Genomic DNA, 18,600 nt, shown 5'->3' with positions numbered 1-18,600 from the left:
AGCTGCAATGTGTTATTTTTTTTTTTTGTTTTTTTTTTACCGCAAGTGGTGCCCTTCCATGAACACTTAGATCCTGCTTAGTATTTTTCTAATAGTAGACACAAATCTTTACAACCTCACAGAATTGCCCAATGTGCTCTTGGACTGATCTTAACAGAATGCCCTGTCCTAAGGAGAGTAGCAAAAGTCCTGAATTTCCTCCATGTGTGGGTAATTTATTTAAAGGGGTATGGTTGTGCGAAGTTATACCCTTTCCCAGCAGTAGGACTCCCACTGATCACAAGAATGGGGACACCGTACCCCATGGAGCCCTCAGAAATGAACAGAGCCATCAGCTAGGTTATTCATTGCTATGGAAGTTCCGGAGATAGCTGAGTGAAACTCCCATAGAAATGATGAATCGACCGGCTGCTCCATTCATTTCCGGGGGCTCCATGGTTTATGGGGTCCCCGTTCTGGTGATCAATGGGGGGGGGGGGGTCCCCCAGCAGTAGAACCCCCACCAATCTAATAGTTATCCCAGCTTTAGAGCGCATATGGATCCCTTGTACAGTGCTTTGTCAAACCTCAAGTTGGTACAATTGTGCCTGCTTAATGATCTAAGATAAACGTTGGTAGTAATATAGTTTTTTTATTAATGCATATTCTCTAATTATTGTTTGTTCTTCTGTTTTACAGAGAAAATGATCGCGTGGTCATGGTTAATGGAACACCTATGGATAATGTTCCACATTCATTTGCAGTGCAACAATTACGAAAGTGTGGAAAAACTGCTGTGATTGTAAGAGTAACTTTTTATTTTTTTATTTTTTATTTTTAGATTTCCTTTATATAAATGTGCCAATGTGCTTTCTTTCTTGGGAAGATATATTAAAGGGAATATGTCAGCGCCAACCCCCCATGGTAAACTAGAGTACGCAGTGTGTAGTGTAAGTGACACTGAGTCAGATTCTGTAATTTTGTATCTTCATACCCACTTGCATTCTGATGCTGTGCAATGCATTTTACTGCTGTTTGAAGGAGCCTTCAAACAGCAGTAAAATGCATTGTGAGGACTCCCCCTGGAGTCCTCTCCATTATGTGCATGAGCTCAGGAGTCCTCTCAATGCATTTTACTGCTGGTTTGTGGGAGCATAGCGTCCGAATGCAAGTGGGTATGAAGATAAAAATGACATGATCAGACTGCGTCACATTGTACACTGTGTACTCTAGTTTGGGGGGTGTTTGCTAAACCCCACTTAGGCCTCTTTCATATGAACGATAAAGATGCGTTCAGTGAAACTCACACCATTTTGCAAGCAAGTTTGGTCTGCGATTGCGTTATTCAGTTTTTTCTGCGCGGGTGCAATGCGTTTTGATACGTTTTTCATGCGCGTGATAAAAACTGAAGGTTTACAAACAACATCTCTTAGCAACCATCGGTGAAAAACGCATTTCATCCAGAAGCAAGTCTTTTCACTGAAGCCCCATTTACTTCTGTGGGGCCAGGGCTGCGTGAAAATTGCAGAATATAGAACATGTTGTGTTTTTCACGCAACGCAGAACTGATGCGTGAAAACAAACGCTCATGTACACAGACCTATTGAAATTAATGGGTCAGGAATCAGTGCGGGAGTGCACCCGCGTGGAAAACTCGCTTGTGTGAAAGGGGCCTTACATTTCTTTACACTTCAAAAGCAGTGACGGTGATTTTTTATTTTATTTATTTTTTTACACCACAAAAGTAGAGTAGAAGTAATAAATGTGCCATAGTATCTTTCAGATATTTCTCCTCTTCCTCTAACTGAGTGAAAGTGTCTTCACAAAGCAATAAGCACTTTATGAAGGTGTTTTTTTTTGTTTTTGTTTTTTACTCCTCGTCTAATCTAGAAGTCGGAAGCAAGTTTTTGAAATCATGCAGATAATCTTTGAGGCTTGTTTCTCAGCTATAACAAAGGAACCTCTCATTCAAGGTTATGAAATGTGAGGTTCCATTAGATAGTGTGTGTCCCATGTTGTCCATGTAATGGAAAGCATTTGCAGCTAACGACCAGACTTGCACTGAGATGGCGTTCAGGTTAACCCATTTTGTTAAATTTGTCAAAAAAATAAAACCATAAATATACTTGAGCTGTGTTCTCCATCAGTCATATTATTTATTCATTTATTTCTGGGTGTTTATGGCAACATATTATACAGCGCAGTACAGAAATTCTCATCTCTCATTTCAGTTCATGTTCCCAGTGGTGCTCACAATTTAATTACCCTATCTTGTATACACAGAGTCAGTTTCATAAGAATCCAGTTCACCTATCCATATGTTTTTTGAGTGCAGGGAAAAATAGAGGAGACCTACAGGAAGCCTACACAAGCATTGGGAGAACATGCAAAGTCCATGCAGATTATACCATTTACCAATTGTCATTCTGGTAGAACTTTAATTTATCAGTGTTCTTTTCCCTCTCTTCTTTGTTGAATTAGGTAGTGAAAAGACCTCGTAAGGTTCAAGTAACAGCAATAAGGCGAACCCCCTCTCCTGATCCTGATTCTAGGGTATTTGATATAATTGATGATGGACAGCTTGATAACAGAAGTGCATACAGTGGATACAGTGAAAGCTGGCAGAGCGGCAATGGTCGACGTAGTAGAGAATCCAGCCCAGACAGAGGCTATGGTAGGGAGCAAGAAAGAGGTCGCTCATATGACAGAGACCCAGGTTATGTTCGTGGTAGGAGCAAAGAACGGAATCTAGATGATGAGCATGAATCTAGACGGGAGGGAAGCCGAGGCAGAAGCATTGACAGAGATCTGAGTGAGGAACGGAAATATAGGAGAGATCGAGTAAGAAGTGTGGACAGGGAAGAGTCCTTTGAACGTAGCTACAGTGGAGACTACAGTCCGGATAGAGGAAGTAACCGACGATCCCAAATTGAATACAAGAGTGAGAAAGCAGTACTTCACCGCAGCCGAGATCTGCTCCAGTCTCCTAGCCCATCCCCTGAACCACTCCGACTATCTGCCCGAAAAGGTCAAGAGAAACCCGTTAGTGTATTACTTTTCAAAAAGAGGCAAAATGAAGGTAGGACTATACTGTAAAAGTTGTGGCTTTTGTTTGATGATTTTGCTTTTTAAATGAATTATTTGTAGAATTAGGCTAGGGCTACACAGCAACATGTGTCGCGCGACAAAGGGTACAACTACACTGCGGCATGAATTTAGTGAAATTATGATAGACAATCGTGTCGCACTGCGACATGCTGTGACTATCCTGACAGTCGCACAAAAAATTGGATGGATTTTCTCCTACTGTCGTATCGCAGTTGCCGCATGTCGCAGTGCGACACCATTGATTATTATTATAAAAAATGTCATGTGACTTTTCTGCAGCAAGAAGTCGCGAGACACATGTGCCTGGGTTGTCCCAGCTTTGCACTACAACAGGATCTTTATTATATTTTAAATTGTGACAATTTTCATTTCGGCAATAAACCGTAACAAAATTGGGGCATGGAGTCATAGATGATGCATTTTTATGTAATAAGGATGATTAGGAGTTTCCTGGCCCCCTGAGTTTGTTGTACAAACACAGAAATTGATTGAATGCACGTAACAGATGTACTACTCCTTTTAACCACCTCAGCCCCCAGTGCTTAAACACCCTGAAAGACCAGGCCACTTTTTACACTTCTGACCTACACTACTTTCACCGTTAATTGCTCGGTCATGCAACTTACCACCCAAATGAATTTTACCTCCTTTTCTTCTCACTAATAGAGCTTTCATTTGGTGGTATTTCATTGCTGCTGACATTTTTACTTTTTTTGTTATTAATCAAAATTTAACGATTTTTTTGCAAAAAAATGACATTTTTCACTTTCAGTTGTAAAATTTTGCAAAAAAAAACGAGATCCATATAGAAATTTTGCTCTAAATTTATTGTTCTACATGTCTTTGATAAAAAAAAAATGTTTGGGTAAAAAAAAAATGGTTTGGGTAAAAGTTATAGCGTTTACAAACTATGGTACAAAAATGTGAATTTCCGCTTTTTGAAGCAGCTCTGACTTTCTGAGCACCTGTCATGTTTCCTGAGGTTCTACAATGGCCAGACAGTACAAACACCCCACAAATGACCCCATTTCGGAAAGTACACACCCTAAGGTATTCGCTGATGGGCATAGTGAGTTCATAGAACTTTTTATTTTTTGTCACAAGTTAGCGGAAAATGAGGTGTGTTTTTTTTTTTTTTTTTTTAAAGTCTCATATTCCACTAACTTGTGACAAAAAATAAAAAGTTCTATGAACTCACTATGCCCATCACGAAATACCTTGGGGTCTCTTCTTTCCAAAATGGGGTCACTTGTGGGGTAGTTATACTGCCCTGGCATTCTAGGGGCCCAAATGTGTGGTAAGGAGTTTGAAATCAAATTCTGTAAAAAATGACCTGTGAAATCCGAAAGGTGCTCTTTGGAATATGGGCCCCTTTGCCCACCTAGGCTGCAAAAAAGTGTCACACATCTGGTATCTCTGTATTCAGGAGAAGTTGAGGAATGTGTTTTGGGGTGTCTTTTTACATATACCCATGCTGGGTGAGATAAATATCTTGGTCAAATGCCAACTTTGTATAAAAAAATGGTAAAAGTTGTCTTTTGCCAAGATATTTCTCTCACCCAGCATGGGTATATGTAAAATGACACCCCAAAACACATTCCCCAACTTCTCCTGAGTACGGAGATACCAGATGTGTGACACTTTTTTGCAGCCTAGGTGGGCAAAGGGGCCCATATTCCAAAGAGCACCTTTCGGATTTCACAAGTCATTTTTTACAGAATTTGATTTCAAACTCCTTACCACACATTTGGGCCCCTAGAATGCCAGGGCAATATAACTACCCCACAAGTGACCCCATTTTAGAAAGAAGAGACCCCAAGGTATTCGCTGATGGGCATAGTGAGTTCATGGAAGTTTTTATTTTTTGTCACAAGTTAGTGGAATATGAGACTTTGTATGAAAAAAAAAAAAAAAATCAGCATTTTCCACTAACTTGTGACAAAAAATAAAAAATTCTAGGAACTCGCCATGCCCCTCACGGAATACCTTGGGGTGTCTTCTTTCCAAAATGGGGTCACTTGTGGGGTAGTTATACTGCCCTGGCATTTTCCAGGGGCCCTAATGTGTGGTAAGTAGGTAAATGACCTGTGAAATCCTAAAGGTGCTCTTTGGAATATGGGCCCCTTTGCCCACCTAGGCTGCAAAAAAGTGTCACACATGTGGTATCGCCGTATTCAGGAGAAGATGGGGAATGTGTTTTGGGGTGTCATTTTACATATACCCTTGCTGGGTGAGAGAAATATCTTGGCAAAAGACAACTTTTCCCATTTTTTTATACAAAGTTGGCATTTGACCAAGATATTTCTCTCACCCAGCATGGGTATATGTAAAATGACACCCCAAAACACATTCCCCAACTTCTCCTGAGTACGGCGATACCAGATGTGTGACACTTTTTTGCAGCCTAGATGCGCAAAGGTGCCCAAATTCCTTTTAGGAGGGCATTTTTAGACATTTGGATACCAGACTTCTTCTCACGCTTTGGGGCCCCTAGAATGCCAGGGCAGTATAAATACCCCACATGTGACCCCATTTTGGAAAGAAGACACCCCAAGGTATTCAATGAGGGGCATGGCGAGTTCATATAAATTTTTTTTTTTTGGCACAAGTTAGCGGAAATTGATATTTTTAATTTTTTTCTCACAAAGTCTCCCTTTCCGCTAACTTGGGACAAAAATTTCAATCTTTCATGGACTCAATATGCCCCTCACGGAATACCTGGGGGTGTCTTCTTTCCGAAATGGGGTCACATGTGGGGTATTTATACTGCCCTGGCATTCTAGGGGCCCTAAAGCGTGAGAAGAAGTCTGGAATATAAATGTCTAAAAAATTTTACGCATTTGGATTCCGTGAGGGGTATGGTGAGTTCATGTGAGATTTTATTTTTTGACACAAGTTAGTGGAATATGAGACTTTGTAAGAAAAAAAAAAAAAAATTCCGCTAACTTGGGCCAAAAAAATGTCTGAATGGAGCCTTACAGAGGGTGATCAATGACAGGGGGGGTGATCAATGACAGGGGGTTGATCAATGACAGGGGGGTGATCAATGACAGGGGGGTGATCAGGGAGTCTATATGGGGTGATCACCACAGTCATTGATCACGCCCCTGTAAGGCTTCATTCAGACGTCCGGATGCGTTTTGCGGATCCGATCCATCTATCAGTGCATCCGTAAAAATCATGCGGACGTCTGAATGGAGCTTTACAGGGGGGTAATCAATGACAGGGGGGTAATCAATGACAGGGGGGTAATCAATGACAGGGGGGTAATCAATGACAGGGGGGTGATCAGGGAGTCTATATGGGGTGATCACCACAGTCATTGATCATGCCCCTGTAAGGCTTCATTCAGACGTCCGGATGCGTTTTGCGGATCCGATCCATCTATCAGTGCATCCGTAAAAATCATGCGGACATCTGAATGGAGCTTTACAGGGGGGTAATCAATGACAGGGGGGTGATCAGGGAGTCTATATGGGGTGATCACCACAGTCATTGATCACGCCCCTGTAAGGCTTCATTCAGACGTCCGGATGCGTTTTGCGGATCCGATCCATCTATCAGTGCATCCGTAAAAATCATGCGGACGTCTGAATGGAGCTTTACAGGGGGGTAATCAATGACAGGGGGGTAATCAATGACAGGGGGGTGATCAGGGAGTCTATATGGGGTGATCACCACAGTCATTGATCACGCCCCTGTAAGGCTTCATTCAGACGTCCGGATGCGTTTTGCGGATCCGATCCATCTATCAGTGGATCCGTAAAAATCATGCGGACGTCTGAATGGAGCTTTACAGGGGGTTGATCAATGACAGGGGGGTAATCAATGACAGGGGGGTGATCAGGGAGTCTATATGGGGTGATCAGGGGCTAATAAGGGGTTAATAAGTGACGGGGGGGTGTAGTGTAGTGTAGTTGTGCTTGGTGCTACTTTACTGAGCTACCTGTGTCCTCTGGTGGTCGATCCAAACAAAGGGGACCACCAGAGGACCAGGTAGCAGGTATATTAGACGCTGTTATCAAAACAGCGTCTAATATACCTGTTAGGGGTTAAAAAAAACACATCTCCAGCCTGCCAGCGAACGATCGCCGCTGGCAGGCTGGAGATCAACTCTCTTACCTTCCGTTCCTGTGAGCGCGCGTTCACAGGAAGTCTCGCGTCTCGCGAGATGACGCGTATATGCGTGACTGTGCGCAGCGCTGCCACCTCCGGAACGCGATCCTGCGTTAGGCGGTCCGGAGGTGGTTAAAGGGAACCGGTCATCAACTTTATGTTGCCCATACTAACGGCAGCATAAAGTGGACAGGTGAGTTGATTTCAGCGATCTGTCATTTATAAGTTAAAAGTAAGTGGTTGCCGAGAACCAACTTCACAATCATTGCAGACTGGGCCTGGAAAAGAGTCACTGCCTCCTGAGAAGAGTCCTGGTTATTCATGAATTCCTGCTCTCCTGCCCACCTGCTGATGACTGACAGTCTTTCTTCTACCTAGTTTTCTCTCTTTCTCTCTAGGAGAGAACTGCCAACCATCAGCAGGTGGGCGAGGAGAGCAGGAGATTATGAATAACCATGACTCTTCTCAAGTAGATTTGACTCTTTTCAAGGCCTGTACTGCAATGGTTATGATGCTGGTTCTCGGCAACCACTTACTTAGTATATGAGAGACACACCGCTGAAACCAGCATTTCTGTCACTAATTTATGCTGCCCTCAGTGAGGTCAGCAAATAGTTGATGACCGTTCCCTTTAAAGGGAATGTATTGTAAATAACCTATTTTTTTTTTTATCAATTTTGTTTTTATTTTTTATTTTTTCCACTAAACTGAAGTATTTCCTCACAGTAGGCTGTCCCCTTATTTTTGTTATTAGTTTTAAAGTGCCAGGGTGCTTTACATATTTAATGCAGTTTTAGTACATACTGTAGGAAGCAAAGCAATTGCAATAAACATGAATTAACTGAGTGACAGATTGGTACAGAGGCACCTGCCCACAAGAGCTTACAAAATCCACAAGGGAAAGAACGATACAGTATGGAAGGGTAGAAGCTGGTAATTTGGCAGTGCGGTGATTTCCAGTATCGGTCACTAATGGGCCTTAGACAAGGCTGCTGCCTTTTTACATTGGCCTAGTTTAAGCGCTGCACAGGCTCTGCTCACATGAGAGCTAGTCTCCTACTCCTAACTGCCCGGATTGGCATAAGTGCCGATCCCCTGCATTTAAGTGGTTTTGAGGGAGAGTGCTCCTTCTCTTAGGCATTAGCACCCCACAAATAAGATCTTGGGGTGCTGACGTCTTTGCATGTCAGCCAGGGGACCTGCAGTGTATGCTTATCAGGCTGCGCCTTACTGTTAGTAAAGTATTGACAGTATATTATATTATACTGCATAAGCAGTCTAGTGTAGTTACTATAGAAGCGAAGATCGCCTGTCAGTCTCCTTGTGGGCCTGATAAGTGGTTAAAAAAAAAATTGGTTTCATTTAAGTAAAAAAAAATAAAAATCTCCAAAACCCTTTGGGGGTCATTTATGATCAGAAATATGCCTATATTAGGCGTATTTCTGGCGCAGATTGCAGCGCAAAGACCATTTGCACCGCAATCTGTGACTCAATTGAAAAGCATTTTTTAATGGAAAAAAGGTGGTCATTTCTTAAGACCGGCATTTTAGACGTGGGAAATAAGCAGTGGATCCGCAGAAGTTATGTAGAGGCATCGGCGTATCGAGTGCCGGTCTAAACATAAGACAGCTTCCTTGCTGGCTTGCATTTAGACCATTTTCTACACCTTAAAGGTCCCCTTCCCTGCTCACGCCAGGTCTGAAAAAGTATGTGTGGCGTGGGCAGGGAAGGGGACGTTTAAGGCGTAGAAAATGGTCTAAATGTAAGCCAGTAAGGAAGCCGTCTTACGTTTAGACCGGCGCTCGATATGCCGGTGCCTCTACATAACTTCTGCGGATCCACTACTTATTTCCCACGTCTAAAATGCAAAAAACAAAACTCTCCACATATTTGGTGTTGCCGCATCCGTAATGACTTACACTACAAAATAAGTAGATTATCTCTCATAGTGAATGCCGTGAAAAAATGCAGAATTACCCCAAAATTATAGCAATGACTACAAGTCTATAATCAAAGTATGGTGGCTCACTCTGTATGCGGTTATGGAAATGGGTGCTGCTAAGTCTGGAATGACTCACCCAGTCATGAATAGAATAAAATATAAAAATATATAGGAAGACTGAGCACTCGCCAGCTGGACCAATTAGAGACCAAGAACAGATAATATGTAGCAATATATTTTATTAATAGCCCTAAATCTATAATGCAGCAAAATCTATAATACAATAACAATATAAAACCTAAAAAACAATTGATATTCAAATGTAATAAATACACCTATAGTATATAATGCAGTGATATAAATATGACATAAACAATTCCAAAAATCCTAAAAAAGAGGGCAGATATTAGCGATGCATAAAAACATATATGTAGATGGTTGGGATATTCGATGAATATTCGATAGACGACTAATCAATTCACTGAAAAAATGCGCCAGATATAGTGTCCGATAGTCAGAGCGGATAAGTGTCCCTGTGTTTAAGGAAATCAGTTCACTTATGCAGGATAATTTGATCAATAGGACCAGATGAACATACAGTCAGTGGATGTAATACACCTGTTATTTGTACACCTCGGACATCAGCTGATGAACACTTACGAGACCCCAACATCCCGACAATTGGACTTTAACTTTGCCGGAATTGCGACTTCTTGCTAATGTGGAGGAAACGCCTTGTTAACTACTAACCAAGTCCAGGCTTGCAGCATCGGTGAACATCACCAGGAGATCTCTCATGCTGAGAGCTACATGATCATCCGAATCACCCCAAGCAAGCGACTAGACCCAGGTACCGCCGAATCTGATACAGTGAGCCTCGTGGGACGCCACGGTTATACTCCCATCAGATGGCAAATAACAGGTGTATTACATCCACTGACTGTATGTTCATCTGGTCCTATTGATCAAATTATCCTGCATAAGTGAACTGATTTCCTTAAACACAGGGACACTTATCCGCTCTGACTATCGGACACTATATCTGGCGCATTTTTTCATTGAATTGATTAGTCGTCTATCGAATATTCATCGAATATCCCAACCATCTACATATATGTTTTTATGCATCGCTAATATCTGCCCTCTTTTTTAGGATTTTTGGAATTGTTTGTCATATTTATATCACTGCATTATATACTATAGGTGTATTTATTACATTTGAATATCAATTGTTTTTTAGGTTTTATATTGTTATTGTATTATAGATTTTACTGCATTATAGATTTAGGGCTATTAATAAATTCTATTGCTACATATTATCTGTTCTTGGTCTCTAATTGGTCCAGCTGGCGAGTGCTCAGTCTTCCTATATATTTTTAATGACTACAAGTCGTCCCGCAAAAATCAAAGTCCTGGAGGAAAAAAAAAAAAAAAAAAAACAGGATCACCCCATTGACCATAAGTATGGTTAATCCACACTTACCTCCTTCTCCTTCCAGCGCAATGGCTTTTGCACAGGTCACGAGGCATGCTTAAAGCTCTCCCATATGATCTGTTTTTCAGTGAGGTTTCTTTTGTCCACATGGCTACTCTAAAGGAAATGTTTAAACTGTTGTTCACAGCTAAGTGCCGTAACCATGTAAATAAAATGCATAGAAAAATAATGTTTCAGAGTAGTGTTATAGTTCATGTGCACACTTAATCATATGCATACATATAAAAATGCCCCATGGGTGCAAATATACATATTGAGGGCTTAAAAAGGCCTCATCAAGTCAGCTAATACATTGCAATATGGGTTAATGAAGTATTCGCCATCTTATTCCAGCGCAGCTGGAGTGCTGCTGCATCTTTTCTCTGGGTCAGCATACACACATAAACAAATGCGTGCACACAGTGTTTATTTTGGAGAATTTCATGTCATGTTTTATGCTTTTTTTGTTTATCACAGAGTATGGTTTGCGACTAGGTAGCCAGATATTTATCAAAGAAATGACAGATGCTGGATTGGCAACGAGAGATGGCAATTTAAATGAAGGAGACATTGTTCTTAAGGTAAATATCTTTTGTATTTTTGTTTTATGCTATATTGATGACGTCCATTTTACAGGTTTGAAGAATGTCGTCTGAACCTACTAATTGTGGTGGGATCAGCCAACCATCTGATGTGTATTGAGTTGTCCTAACTCTCTCTGGTGACGGCAGAAGTTATTGTCGCGGTCTCTCCCGTGACAGGGGCAGAAGATCTAAGAGACTGGCTGCACGTGATGTGATCTGACAGCCTCTTTGGTTTCACTTGTGTGGCGAAACCAACCTCCCCACTGGGTGCTGGAGAAGCCTGGTTGCCAGCCTCTTGCCCCAGGATTATAGGTCCTCTCATCAGCCCATGCTAAACTTAAACCCCATGGTGATTTGACTGTGTTTGTGGCATCTGAGCGCTGTTCGGATATATTGAGCGCTCAGATCCATGCCATCTGGGGATAAGTTGAATGTGGGGGTTCTGTTCAGTTTGATAGGAGTTATGTATTTTTGTGTAGTTTTGCTGTTGTGAATAGAGGTATTTTCTGTACCTAGTTGGCTTACCACACCCAGTTAAGCCAATTCTCTCACACAGCCTAAGGCCTCATGCACACGACCGTATTTTGTTTCCGTGTCCGGTCCGTTTTTTTTGCGGGTAGGATGCAGACCCATTCATTTCAATTGGTCCGCAAAAAACGCTGACCACACACCGTGTGCTGTCCGCATCAGTATGTCCGTTCCGTTGCTCCGCAAAAAAAAATAGTGCATGTCCTATTTTTTTCTAGTTTGCGGACAAGGATAGGCATTATTACAATGGATCCGCAAAAAAAACGAATCCGCAAAAAAATGGATGCCATACGAAAAGTCATCCGTTTTCTTTGCAGATCCGCAATTTGCGTCCGCAAAACACATACGGTCGTGTGCATGTAGCCTAACTATGTAAAAACTGGGCAGAAAAGCCATGCTTCCTTTGTTCACAAAGGACTTCTACTAACTTTTGAACCCCTGGTCTAATTCGTGCCATTTTGGGATATGTTTACTGTAATGGTTGTGACATTGTATATTTGAGTAGTGATGTCTGTCCTATTGTCTCCACGTGTGTATTGGCGATTTCCCTTTTGTCCTGAGAGATAATTGAATTACTCCTCGGTTGTCTCCAGGACAGAAGACGTTGTGTATTCTCCTGCCTGTGATAATTACATCAACCCATTGTGTAAGGTAATTGTATCACAGGCAGAGGGGAGGATTTTGTGTGGGAGTGTTTTACTGTATTGTACCTGTTTATTGGTTGTTTTTACAAAACCCTGTGGGTGGTACTAATGTGTAACAATGTTATATAAGAACAATAAACACACAGCTCTGGGTGACCACTGCTTGACCCTCAACACAGAGCCTCATCTCGTTCTTGGGGGAAATCACGGTATGCTGTTAGAGACTGATTGCTAGGAGTGTAAGCCGCTTGGGTGCGTTTCCTATTCGTCTGCTAGCAGCTATTCGTGAGGTTCCGTTCGGAGTTTGGAGCATTCCCTTGTATGTCGTTACAACTTGTTTCTGTGTTGTTGCTGGTTATGACTACACCTCTTGTCTCAGGTGTAGCTTAAGTGGTCATTCCAATTCCTCTATTTAGTCTGGTCTCACCCATCATGCTATGCGGTTGATAGCTCCTTTCTGGTTTTGGAAGTGCTGGTGTTTTGTTCTCCACGGAGTTGCTGCTCATCCGCATACTTCGGAGTTAAGTGTCTTTTCCTATTTTCTAGTTTGTTGTATTCCCCTATCTTTTGGTATTAGGCCTGAGGAAGTTGGGAAGGAAAAGGTCATCTTTTGTCCTTACTCTATCTCCAGGGCTCTTTAGGGTCAGATATGGCTCTAGGTTATCGCGTATGAACATACCTACCATCGAGGTCTGTTCATACTGATAGTAGTCAGGGCTAGGTCTAGGGATTCACTAGGTGGTGACCTTTCCCCCTTTCCCTAGTTTCCAGGCCTAGTACCTTTTCCCTTCCCTCCGGTGTGGAGTTTAACTACCCACACCGCGCTGTGACAGTTATAATGTCCAGTCCTTTGTCTTTGCAGGACATTTGTCTGGCAGCAGATTATTCCCTGCTCTCCATTGAGAACACATTCACAGTTGGCCAAGCTGAGGATGCATGTGTATGGGCTTGAGCAGAATAGTTGTACACTGAAGTACATATTAATCTAGTGTGTAACATGCATAAAAACTAATGAATAACTGAAAAAAATGCAGTACTATAGTTGATTTGTTTGACGTGAATCTTTCATATTGAACATGTTTCCCTGTCTGTGAGCAGTGTGGTATGGGGCAGGATGGACTGAACAGATGTCATGTAACAGTGCGCTCTAAGCTTATGCCACTAGTGGGCAGTCTTATTTAAAGGGGTTGTCCCACCACAAAGTTATTCCCTATCCTCAGCATTACGATTGTCTGACCAGCAGGGGTCTGACCGCTGTGGCCTGCACTGATCACTAAAATAGGGACCCTTTTAATCTCACGATTGATTGGATCAGCAGTCACACATGTACGTGCTCTGCTATATCTTTGGCAATCCTATAAAGTAGAATAGGGTGTTAACACACGCATGCCTGCCACCCCATTCCAGCAGAGAAGCACAGGACCCTCATTCTTATGATTGGTGGCCACAGTGGTCAGACGTCCTCCAATCAGACACTTATCCCCTACCCTTTAAAGGGGTTCTCTGTGCTTTTAATATTGATGACCTATCCTCAGGATAGGTCATCAATATCAGATTGGCGGGGGTCCGACACCTGGCACCCCAGCCGATCAGCTGTTTGAAGAGGAGGCACGCGCCGTGCCAGCGATGCCTCCTCTTCACTGTTTACCTTCTCGCCGTCGCCTCGGTGAGCAGGTGTAATTACACCCATGCCGTCCCATTCATTTCAATGGGACGGATCGCTCTTATACAAGTGTATGGGAACGATCCGTCCCATTGAAATGAATGGGACGGTTAGGTGTAATTACACCTGCTCACCACTGCAGAGGCAACGGCGAGAAGGTAAACAGTGAAGAGGAGGCATCGCTGGCACGGCGCGTGCCTCCTCTTCAAACAGCTGATCGTCTGGGGTGCCAGGTGTCGGACCCCTGCCGATCTGATATTGATGACCTATCCTGAGGATAGGTCATCAATATTAAAAGCCTGGATTTCGATTGCCTATGTATCTCTCTCCATATATGCCATTATGGACCCTCCCGGCCTTTCCAGCAGGGTGACAGTCGGTAATCTTTACACTCTGGAAGGAGAAGGGAATCACTTCCTTAAAACAGCTACTTAACCCCATGGGAAGTGAGTTATTGTCATGGCAAAGTCGCAGTTCCGGTTGCCTCCCTCGCACTTTCTCCCATATAGTCAAATTAGTTCTTTTTGTCGGTCTCAGACGTTGGCCATGGGAGACCGGGAAAGGAGAGCTTGGTTCGATGCCCTAATGGGAAATCAAAATAGCTCTCTTTCAGACTTATACCGGAAAATTCAAAATACTCATTCGATTCCTATAGAAGCAAAGGTATTCCAGAAATGGGAAGTTGAGCTGGAGGAAGCGGAGTTGACCCCAAAGTTAAGGGAAGGTTTGGAGCGTGTGAGGCAGGCGACAGGAAATGAGACTTGGAGGGAAATGCACTTTAGGATTTTGCACAAAGCAACATATGCGTTTGACTTGTCTTATAGTGCTGCTCCAGCACACTATCTTAGATGGTGTCCAAAATGTCAACTTCAGAAAGCCAATCTGTTGCATGGGCTCTGGAGCTGCCCGTCTTTAACTCCCCTATGGAAGGGAGCGCTAGAACTCGTGAAACAGATCTGGGGAGTGGAAGTACAATTGACTCCACTACATTGTATTTTTCATTATATACCTTGGGATACCAAGGGGGAAATAACTCACTCCACATACACTCACCTAAAGAATTATTAGGAACACCTGTTCTATTTCTCATTAATGCAATTATCTAGTCAACCAATCACATGGCAGTTGCTTCAATGCATTTAGGGGGGTGGTCCTGGTCAAGACAATCTCCTGAACTCCAAACTGAATGTCAGAATGGGAAAGAAAGGTGATTTAAGCAATTTTGAGCGTGGCATGGTTGTATTTCACAATCTGCTCAGTTACTGGGATTTTCACGCACAACCATTTCTAGGGTTTACAAAGAATGGTGTGAAAAGGGAAAAACATCCAGTATGCGGCAGTCCTGTGGGCGAAAATGCCTTGTGGATGCTAGAGGTCAGATGAGAATGGGCCGACTGATTCAAGCTGATAGAAGAGCAACGTTGACTGAAATAACCACTCGTTACAACCGAGGTATGCAGCAAAGCATTTGTGAAGCCACAACACGCACAACCTGGAGGCGGATGGGCTACAACAGCAGAAGACCCCACCGGGTACCACTCATCTCCACTACAAATAGGAAAAAGAGGCTACAATCTGCACAAGCTCACCAAAATTGGACTGTTGAAGACTGGAAAAATGTTGCCTGGTCTGATGAGTCTCGATTTCTGTTGAGACATTCAAATGGTAGAGTCCGAATTTGGCGTAAACAGAATGAGAACATGTATCCATCCTCTGATGGCTACTTCCAGCAGGATAATGCACCATGTCACAAAGCTCGAATCATTTCAAATTGGTTTCTTGAACATGACAATGAGTTCACTGTACTAAAATGGCCCCCACAGTCACCAGATCTCAACCCAATAGAGCATCTTTGGGATGTGGTGGAACGGGAGCTTCGTGCCCTGGATGTTCCTCCCTCAAATGTCCATCAACTGCAAGATGCTATCCTATCAATATGGGCCAACATTTCTAAAGAATGCTATCAGCACCTTGTTGAATCAATGCCACGTAGAATTAAGGCCGTTCTGAAGGCAAAAGGGGGTCCAACACCGTATTAGTATGGTGTTCCTAATAATTCTTTAGGTGAGTGTATATCAAGGGTATCCATCTGTTTTTACTGGCAGTAAAAAAAAACGATATTGAGACACTGGATATTTCCCACCATCCCTACACTAGACGAAACAGTGGGCATTATGAACCGTATTCTCTATATGGATAGGCTGGAGGCAGAAAATAATAAGGATAAGTCCACGAAATCCTTCTTCAGTAAGTGGAAGAAATTTATCAGCCATGTTCCAACTCCTACGGAAATTCAGGAGGTAATGAAGCCTTTTCGCCACACTAAATGGTATCTGGAAGAACAGATAAAGGGGATGTTAGGTGCACTAGAGACAGATATTGCATGATGGTAGCACTCGCTAATCAGAGGTTTAGGTGTGGTTCCTTCGGGCTGTAGACAGATACAGTGACTGGCGAGTTGCCGTGGTGCAGACATCTTAGATGGAGAGTTCTTTTACTTGACCGAACGTTGGGCACACAGTTGGGGTGATAAAGGTTCATGGGAGGGGGGAGGTGGGGGGGACAAAATTGAAAATTGGGAAATGTGATTACCTTATGCTATATGTGACACTTTATTGTACATGTATTCTAAAATGGCATATGTGTCTGCTAAATGTCTCTTCTACATCTGTACGCTGCTTATTGATGTTTCCCTGAATAAAAAATAAATTAAAAAAAAGCCTGGAGAACCCCTTTAAGTAAGATCGCTTACTAGAGACATAGGCTCACCGCAAACCGTTGTATCGTATCCCTTCTTATAAAACGATTTACTAATCTATGTGTACAAAAATGTCTCAAAATATACAATGGGGCAACCCTCCAATATACATATACCATCATATACTGTACCTATATCAATATACTAATCTCTTCAGTCCATCCTACCCTTACCACACTGCCCAGACAGTGCAACATGTTTAATATGAAAGGTTCTTTAAAGCCTCTCCTTCTTCTCTGCCACAGATCAATGGCACGGTGACAGAAAACATGTCTTTAGCTGATGCCCGGAAACTAATTGAGAAGTCAAAAGGGAAACTGCAACTGGTTGTACAAAGAGATGCCAGACAGACACTGATCAATGTACCTTCTTTGCACGACAGTGATTCGGATATTGGAGGTGTGTGTTTTAATAGCAGATTTTTTATTTTTTAAATAAGAGTTTATTATTTCCTAATCTGCCTTTATAATGAAAGCTGGCTGTACATTAGAGATTTGGGGCTCCTGAAAAGACTGATTTAGACCACTTTTTGACTACTTTTCATTACACGCACACGGTTGACCAAAGGAAGCTTATCTGTCTTGTCGGATAGTTTTTCATGCCAAATGACATATAGGCATCACATCGATGGAAGGCTACAGATCAGGGCAGAGATTGGCCAGTGATTTCTTTTTAATTTATGGCTTTGTCCAAAATTACAGCCTTCCAAGACCATTCATGAACAACACGTTCTGCAGAAAACAGCTGTCTGAAATCTCTAGTATATGGCCAGTGTACAGAAGGACAATTTGGGGTGAAACACCAGTACAAACATAACCCAGAGGGGGAGAAACATCTTAAAGGGACCCTTCAATCAGAAAGGGGTATTTTTTAACTCTGTATTCATAGTAAATGATTTGTTTTACTTTTAGAATTATTATTTATTAAAAATTTTTTACTATTTGGCTGTACTTTTTCATTTCAGCAGCGCTGTGCAATTGTAAAAATACAAATTATTGCAGTCAGCACAGAAAGAGAACTCCTATATAGATGGGCAACCCATTGTTACTTTTACTGTGTCTGTTTGGGAAAGATGTTATCTTCTAGTATAATAGTTGAGGTAGAATTTAGGATGATGGTATGACAACTCTGTCTAGGCCTATCAACAAAACAGTAAAGGGGTCCACAGAAGAGCATTGCACTTATCCGTGCAATGTTTGAGTCACTCATCCTCTTTCCATTCTGGTCACAGTGAATGGTTTGACTGAGAAAGTCAAGTGAGCCTGTTTGCTGTGCTAAAAGCTCAAATAAAGGAGGAAGTTAAAGAGCCAGTACAGAAAGTAGAATACACGGAGCAAAGTCCAAAAACTATATCCAAGAAATCATGCTTCTGTGTTTTCATGTAAAAAATTAAAATAAATATTTACACATAGGCTGATGGTAGTGTGCCTTAAACCCTTAGACTCCCAGCACCATACATGTTCTTTAAACATGGCGCCCGCTCACGCGTGGATGCCATAGCCGGTGGGTCTTTGCTGTTTCAAACAGCAGAGACCTGCAGCTAATGTCTGCAACTGGCAATAGTGCCGATCCCAGTAATTTAAGCCTTTTAGATGCTGTGGTCAATTGTGAACACTGCATCTAAATGGCAAAATTTAGGCGATCGAGGAAGCCAGTCATTTATGCTAATATGCCGAGTGTCTCTGAAGAGACTCAGTCATCTATCCTGTGCCGATGTCCCTTAGGTGCAGGTTATAGATATAGAAAATAATGTATACCACAATGATATTATGAATGCAATAACATGTTAAACCAGTTTAGGCTT

At 42.3% G+C, this 18,600-nt stretch overlaps 1 protein-coding gene across 4 annotated transcripts in view; it reads left to right on the top strand.

Moving 5' to 3' along the window:
- The window catches only part of TJP2 (tight junction protein 2), a 173,478-nt gene that overhangs the window by 116,603 nt on the left and 38,275 nt on the right, over positions 1 to 18,600 (top strand). For all 4 annotated transcript variants that reach the window (XM_040417095.1, XM_040417094.1, XM_040417093.1 and 1 more), the window contains 4 exons: positions 679 to 781; positions 2,461 to 3,058; positions 11,097 to 11,200; positions 17,042 to 17,195. In XM_040417095.1, the coding sequence (XP_040273029.1) occupies positions 679 to 781; positions 2,461 to 3,058; positions 11,097 to 11,200; positions 17,042 to 17,195 (959 nt within the window). The remainder of the gene's footprint in view (positions 1 to 678; positions 782 to 2,460; positions 3,059 to 11,096; positions 11,201 to 17,041; positions 17,196 to 18,600) is intronic.

The sequence above is a fragment of the Bufo bufo genome, chromosome 2 (genome assembly GCF_905171765.1).
Source record: "Bufo bufo chromosome 2, aBufBuf1.1, whole genome shotgun sequence".
In the NCBI taxonomy this organism is placed as follows: domain Eukaryota; kingdom Metazoa; phylum Chordata; class Amphibia; order Anura; family Bufonidae; genus Bufo; species Bufo bufo.
The sequence above is the reverse complement of the archived record's forward strand: the minus strand, read 5'-3'. Positions and strand labels throughout refer to the sequence as shown.